This window comes from Diaphorina citri, unplaced genomic scaffold, assembly GCF_000475195.1.
Source record: "Diaphorina citri unplaced genomic scaffold, Diaci psyllid genome assembly version 1.1 scaffold18517, whole genome shotgun sequence".
NCBI classification, from domain to species: Eukaryota; Metazoa; Arthropoda; class Insecta; order Hemiptera; family Psyllidae; genus Diaphorina; species Diaphorina citri.
Window position 1 is genome coordinate 1 of NW_007395871.1, and position 7,312 is coordinate 7,312.

At 41.5% G+C, this 7,312-nt stretch overlaps 2 protein-coding genes across 2 annotated transcripts; both read left to right on the forward strand.

Moving 5' to 3' along the window:
• Positions 1–220: 220 nt before the first annotated feature.
• LOC113473195 (DNA-directed RNA polymerase II subunit RPB1-like) lies at positions 221–488 on the forward strand (the record flags this gene model as incomplete). The annotated part of the gene is made up of 1 exon (XM_026832920.1): positions 221–488. A coding segment is annotated over one exon (263 nt), but the record flags the coding sequence as incomplete, so codon positions are not given.
• A 9-nt stretch (positions 489–497) lies between these two features.
• On the forward strand, positions 498–6,664 carry LOC103523268 (DNA-directed RNA polymerase II subunit RPB1-like). Its single transcript, XM_026832919.1, has 2 exons — positions 498–5,176; positions 5,870–6,664. The coding sequence occupies exons 1-2, from the start codon at positions 5,063–5,065 to the stop codon at positions 6,662–6,664; spliced, it is 909 nt and encodes a 302-aa protein (XP_026688720.1). The 5' UTR covers positions 498–5,062.
• The last annotated feature ends 648 nt before the right edge of the window (positions 6,665–7,312 follow it).

Below are 7,312 nucleotides of genomic sequence, written 5' to 3' on the forward strand. Positions count from 1 at the left end.
GCCAAGAACCGTTTTAGAGTTATGGCGGGAAAAGGAAAAAAAAAACAACAAACAAACTTACAGACAACCGAAATGCAAAATTGACGAAATAAAACTTAGATCTCGCTTTATTAGGTCAAGAAATATCGTCCACTCTAGTTGCTTCATTATTGGCATTAATCATATTCTAACTTGTACCTATACCAGTTTATTCTAATTCACACACCGCTTTCTCCCACAGATAAGAAGCTCACTATGGAGGCGATCTCAGAGAAGATTAACGCTGGCTTCGGTGACGATCTCAACTGTATATTCAACGATGATAACGCTGAGAAGTTAGTACTCCGGATCCGAATCATGAATAGTGATGATAGCAAGATGCAAGATGAAGAGGATGCAGTGGATAAGATGGAGGATGATATGTTCTTGCGGTGTATTGAGGCCAATATGTTGTCTGATATGACACTCCAGGTAAGATATACAGTTTATACGAATCATGAATAGTGATGATAGCAAGATGCAAGATGAAGAGGATGCAGTGGATAAGATGGAGGATGATATGTTCTTGCGGTGTATTGAGGCCAATATGTTGTCTGATATGACACTCCAGGTAAGATATACAGTTTATACGAATCATGAATAGTGATGATAGCAAGATGCAAGATGAAGAGGATGCAGTGGATAAGATGGAGGATGATATGTTCTTGCGGTGTATTGAGGCCAATATGTTGTCTGATATGACACTCCAGGTAAGATATACAGTTTATACGAATCATGAATAGTGATGATAGCAAGATGCAAGATGAAGAGGATGCAGTGGATAAGATGGAGGATGATATGTTCTTGCGGTGTATTGAGGCCAATATGTTGTCTGATATGACACTCCAGGTAAGATATACAGTTTATACGAATCATGAATAGTGATGATAGCAAGATGCAAGATGAAGAGGATGCAGTGGATAAGATGGAGGATGATATGTTCTTGCGGTGTATTGAGGCCAATATGTTGTCTGATATGACACTCCAGGTAAGATATACAGTTTATACGAATCATGAATAGTGATGATAGCAAGATGCAAGATGAAGAGGATGCAGTGGATAAGATGGAGGATGATATGTTCTTGCGGTGTATTGAGGCCAATATGTTGTCTGATATGACACTCCAGGTAAGATATACAGTTTATACGAATCATGAATAGTGATGATAGCAAGATGCAAGATGAAGAGGATGCAGTGGATAAGATGGAGGATGATATGTTCTTGCGGTGTATTGAGGCCAATATGTTGTCTGATATGACACTCCAGGTAAGATATACAGTTTATACGAATCATGAATAGTGATGATAGCAAGATGCAAGATGAAGAGGATGCAGTGGATAAGATGGAGGATGATATGTTCTTGCGGTGTATTGAGGCCAATATGTTGTCTGATATGACACTCCAGGTAAGATATACAGTTTATACGAATCATGAATAGTGATGATAGCAAGATGCAAGATGAAGAGGATGCAGTGGATAAGATGGAGGATGATATGTTCTTGCGGTGTATTGAGGCCAATATGTTGTCTGATATGACACTCCAGGTAAGATATACAGTTTATACGAATCATGAATAGTGATGATAGCAAGATGCAAGATGAAGAGGATGCAGTGGATAAGATGGAGGATGATATGTTCTTGCGGTGTATTGAGGCCAATATGTTGTCTGATATGACACTCCAGGTAAGATATACAGTTTATACGAATCATGAATAGTGATGATAGCAAGATGCAAGATGAAGAGGATGCAGTGGATAAGATGGAGGATGATATGTTCTTGCGGTGTATTGAGGCCAATATGTTGTCTGATATGACACTCCAGGTAAGATATACAGTTTATACGAATCATGAATAGTGATGATAGCAAGATGCAAGATGAAGAGGATGCAGTGGATAAGATGGAGGATGATATGTTCTTGCGGTGTATTGAGGCCAATATGTTGTCTGATATGACACTCCAGGTAAGATATACAGTTTATACGAATCATGAATAGTGATGATAGCAAGATGCAAGATGAAGAGGATGCAGTGGATAAGATGGAGGATGATATGTTCTTGCGGTGTATTGAGGCCAATATGTTGTCTGATATGACACTCCAGGTAAGATATACAGTTTATACGAATCATGAATAGTGATGATAGCAAGATGCAAGATGAAGAGGATGCAGTGGATAAGATGGAGGATGATATGTTCTTGCGGTGTATTGAGGCCAATATGTTGTCTGATATGACACTCCAGGTAAGATATACAGTTTATACGAATCATGAATAGTGATGATAGCAAGATGCAAGATGAAGAGGATGCAGTGGATAAGATGGAGGATGATATGTTCTTGCGGTGTATTGAGGCCAATATGTTGTCTGATATGACACTCCAGGTAAGATATACAGTTTATACGAATCATGAATAGTGATGATAGCAAGATGCAAGATGAAGAGGATGCAGTGGATAAGATGGAGGATGATATGTTCTTGCGGTGTATTGAGGCCAATATGTTGTCTGATATGACACTCCAGGTAAGATATACAGTTTATACGAATCATGAATAGTGATGATAGCAAGATGCAAGATGAAGAGGATGCAGTGGATAAGATGGAGGATGATATGTTCTTGCGGTGTATTGAGGCCAATATGTTGTCTGATATGACACTCCAGGTAAGATATACAGTTTATACGAATCATGAATAGTGATGATAGCAAGATGCAAGATGAAGAGGATGCAGTGGATAAGATGGAGGATGATATGTTCTTGCGGTGTATTGAGGCCAATATGTTGTCTGATATGACACTCCAGGTAAGATATACAGTTTATACGAATCATGAATAGTGATGATAGCAAGATGCAAGATGAAGAGGATGCAGTGGATAAGATGGAGGATGATATGTTCTTGCGGTGTATTGAGGCCAATATGTTGTCTGATATGACACTCCAGGTAAGATATACAGTTTATACGAATCATGAATAGTGATGATAGCAAGATGCAAGATGAAGAGGATGCAGTGGATAAGATGGAGGATGATATGTTCTTGCGGTGTATTGAGGCCAATATGTTGTCTGATATGACACTCCAGGTAAGATATACAGTTTATACGAATCATGAATAGTGATGATAGCAAGATGCAAGATGAAGAGGATGCAGTGGATAAGATGGAGGATGATATGTTCTTGCGGTGTATTGAGGCCAATATGTTGTCTGATATGACACTCCAGGTAAGATATACAGTTTATACGAATCATGAATAGTGATGATAGCAAGATGCAAGATGAAGAGGATGCAGTGGATAAGATGGAGGATGATATGTTCTTGCGGTGTATTGAGGCCAATATGTTGTCTGATATGACACTCCAGGTAAGATATACAGTTTATACGAATCATGAATAGTGATGATAGCAAGATGCAAGATGAAGAGGATGCAGTGGATAAGATGGAGGATGATATGTTCTTGCGGTGTATTGAGGCCAATATGTTGTCTGATATGACACTCCAGGTAAGATATACAGTTTATACGAATCATGAATAGTGATGATAGCAAGATGCAAGATGAAGAGGATGCAGTGGATAAGATGGAGGATGATATGTTCTTGCGGTGTATTGAGGCCAATATGTTGTCTGATATGACACTCCAGGTAAGATATACAGTTTATACGAATCATGAATAGTGATGATAGCAAGATGCAAGATGAAGAGGATGCAGTGGATAAGATGGAGGATGATATGTTCTTGCGGTGTATTGAGGCCAATATGTTGTCTGATATGACACTCCAGGTAAGATATACAGTTTATACGAATCATGAATAGTGATGATAGCAAGATGCAAGATGAAGAGGATGCAGTGGATAAGATGGAGGATGATATGTTCTTGCGGTGTATTGAGGCCAATATGTTGTCTGATATGACACTCCAGGTAAGATATACAGTTTATACGAATCATGAATAGTGATGATAGCAAGATGCAAGATGAAGAGGATGCAGTGGATAAGATGGAGGATGATATGTTCTTGCGGTGTATTGAGGCCAATATGTTGTCTGATATGACACTCCAGGTAAGATATACAGTTTATACGAATCATGAATAGTGATGATAGCAAGATGCAAGATGAAGAGGATGCAGTGGATAAGATGGAGGATGATATGTTCTTGCGGTGTATTGAGGCCAATATGTTGTCTGATATGACACTCCAGGTAAGATATACAGTTTATACGAATCATGAATAGTGATGATAGCAAGATGCAAGATGAAGAGGATGCAGTGGATAAGATGGAGGATGATATGTTCTTGCGGTGTATTGAGGCCAATATGTTGTCTGATATGACACTCCAGGTAAGATATACAGTTTATACGAATCATGAATAGTGATGATAGCAAGATGCAAGATGAAGAGGATGCAGTGGATAAGATGGAGGATGATATGTTCTTGCGGTGTATTGAGGCCAATATGTTGTCTGATATGACACTCCAGGTAAGATATACAGTTTATACGAATCATGAATAGTGATGATAGCAAGATGCAAGATGAAGAGGATGCAGTGGATAAGATGGAGGATGATATGTTCTTGCGGTGTATTGAGGCCAATATGTTGTCTGATATGACACTCCAGGTAAGATATACAGTTTATACGAATCATGAATAGTGATGATAGCAAGATGCAAGATGAAGAGGATGCAGTGGATAAGATGGAGGATGATATGTTCTTGCGGTGTATTGAGGCCAATATGTTGTCTGATATGACACTCCAGGTAAGATATACAGTTTATACGAATCATGAATAGTGATGATAGCAAGATGCAAGATGAAGAGGATGCAGTGGATAAGATGGAGGATGATATGTTCTTGCGGTGTATTGAGGCCAATATGTTGTCTGATATGACACTCCAGGTAAGATATACAGTTTATACGAATCATGAATAGTGATGATAGCAAGATGCAAGATGAAGAGGATGCAGTGGATAAGATGGAGGATGATATGTTCTTGCGGTGTATTGAGGCCAATATGTTGTCTGATATGACACTCCAGGTAAGATATACAGTTTATACGAATCATGAATAGTGATGATAGCAAGATGCAAGATGAAGAGGATGCAGTGGATAAGATGGAGGATGATATGTTCTTGCGGTGTATTGAGGCCAATATGTTGTCTGATATGACACTCCAGGTAAGATATACAATTTATACGAATCATGAATAGTGACGATAGCAAGATGCAAGATGAAGAGGATGCAGTCGATAAGATGGAGGATGATATGTTCTTGCGGTGTATTGAGGCCAACATGTTGTCTGATATGACACTCCAGGTAAAACTTAGATTAGAAAACCCAACTTTAAACTCAACACATGAAAGATGTACAGTTCTTTTGGCACAATTTTGAGCGCAATGCCATAACCAGGACAAAAGGTATGTTTTTTTTTAGAAATTCTGCCATGTTATTTCTCTGCTAAAGGAAGAACCTTAAATAATAAAAGCATTCAGAAAGGGGATTTTTCCTTTGAATATGTGGTCACGTTCTTAGTTCATCACGAAATTTGGACTTAGTACATCACGAGACTCCAAATTGATGTTTGAGAGTTCGGCCTCCTTAACCCCTTCTTATCAATCGTTTATTGTGAGATATTCCAGGTACGTGTAAACAATATCTCTTTCCCCCTTGTTTGTAGAGGCAAGATTTTCAATAGTTATTCGTCAAAAGAGGAGACCTCTATAAGCACCAAGATACCCGAAAATACACGTGGTAGGTATCACTGAACTCGGACTTTTTTACTTTCCTTATCCTATAGGAAGGAAAGTAATGTAATCGGGTCAAATTTTCGATGGTCAGTTTTTAGTGCCAAAACACGTTTTTTTCCCCAGGGTATTGAAGCTATAGGCAAAGTGTACATGCATCTACCCCAGACCGACTCTAAGAAACGCATCATCATTACGGAGAGTGGTGAATTCAAAGCTATTGCTGATTGGCTGCTGGAAACTGACGGTACTTCACTGATGAAAGTACTGAGTGAACGAGATGTAGATCCAGTGAGAACATTCTCCAATGATATCTGTGAGATATTCCAGGTGCTGGGTATTGAAGCCGTCCGTAAGTCTGTGGAGAAGGAAATGAACACTGTGCTACAGTTCTACGGTCTCTACGTAAACTATCGTCATCTCGCTCTACTATGTGACGTCATGACAGCTAAGGGTCATCTGATGGCTATCACACGTCACGGTATCAATAGACAAGATACAGGTGCTCTCATGAGATGTTCATTCGAGGAGACAGTAGATGTATTGATGGATGCTGCAGCTCATGCTGAGGCTGATCCTATGCGTGGTGTCTCGGAGAATATTATCATGGGACAACTCCCTCGTATGGGGACAGGCTGTTTTGATTTGCTGCTGGATGCTGAGAAGTGTAAGGATGGTATTGAGATCCCCCTGGCTACCGGTATGATGGGAGGACCGGCTGGTATGTTCTTCGGTAGTGCTGCCACGCCAAGCTCCATGATCCACAACCCTCTCCAAACCCCTCACAACACCTCCCTGACCAACGCCACTCATCAGTCGCGCGACAAGGCATTCGCTCCCTCTGAGTTATTCCTCTCACCCGACTCACGCTACCCCTACATCCGCGAACTCATAACACTCTGCTCCCACTCATCCTTCTGACATCCGCTCATTGAACCTGAACACCCACTCATCCTCCCCTCTCCACCCTACTTATTCTGTCCTCTTACCCCACTCATTCTTCCTCTCCATCGCGCTCATCCGTCCCCTCCACCCACTCAAATCCTCCCCCTTCAGCCACTCATCGACCCCCTACACCCACTCATTCTGGCCTGACCACCCCACTCATGCTCCCTCTCCACCCACTCATCCTTCCCCCTTCATCCCCTTATTCCTGCACCTCCACCCCACTCATCCTCCCCCGTACAACCCACCTCATCCTCAATGCGCACTCCCCTTCCGGTATAAGGTCCTATCCGTCCCCTCCAACCCCTCATCCATCCTCTACATCCAAGGGACCTCCCCACTGGACACCCTACATCCGTCCCGATCCTTCCCCCTTCATTCTCCCACTCACAGGCGTCTCCCATCCCCTCGATTTACATCCCTCTGTACTCCTCCTGGAAGGAACCACCGGATCCTATGGTCCTGAGGGTACGTGGATCCATGATCCTCTGTATGGTTTGCGTGGCGGAGTGATCTTGGACTACCACCTCTTGGTCCTGGAGACCACAATAGTAGCGTCGTGGTCCACGGACTCCCGCCATATACGTCCCACGAGAAGACCCGGGTCCCACAGTAGACCCCCCT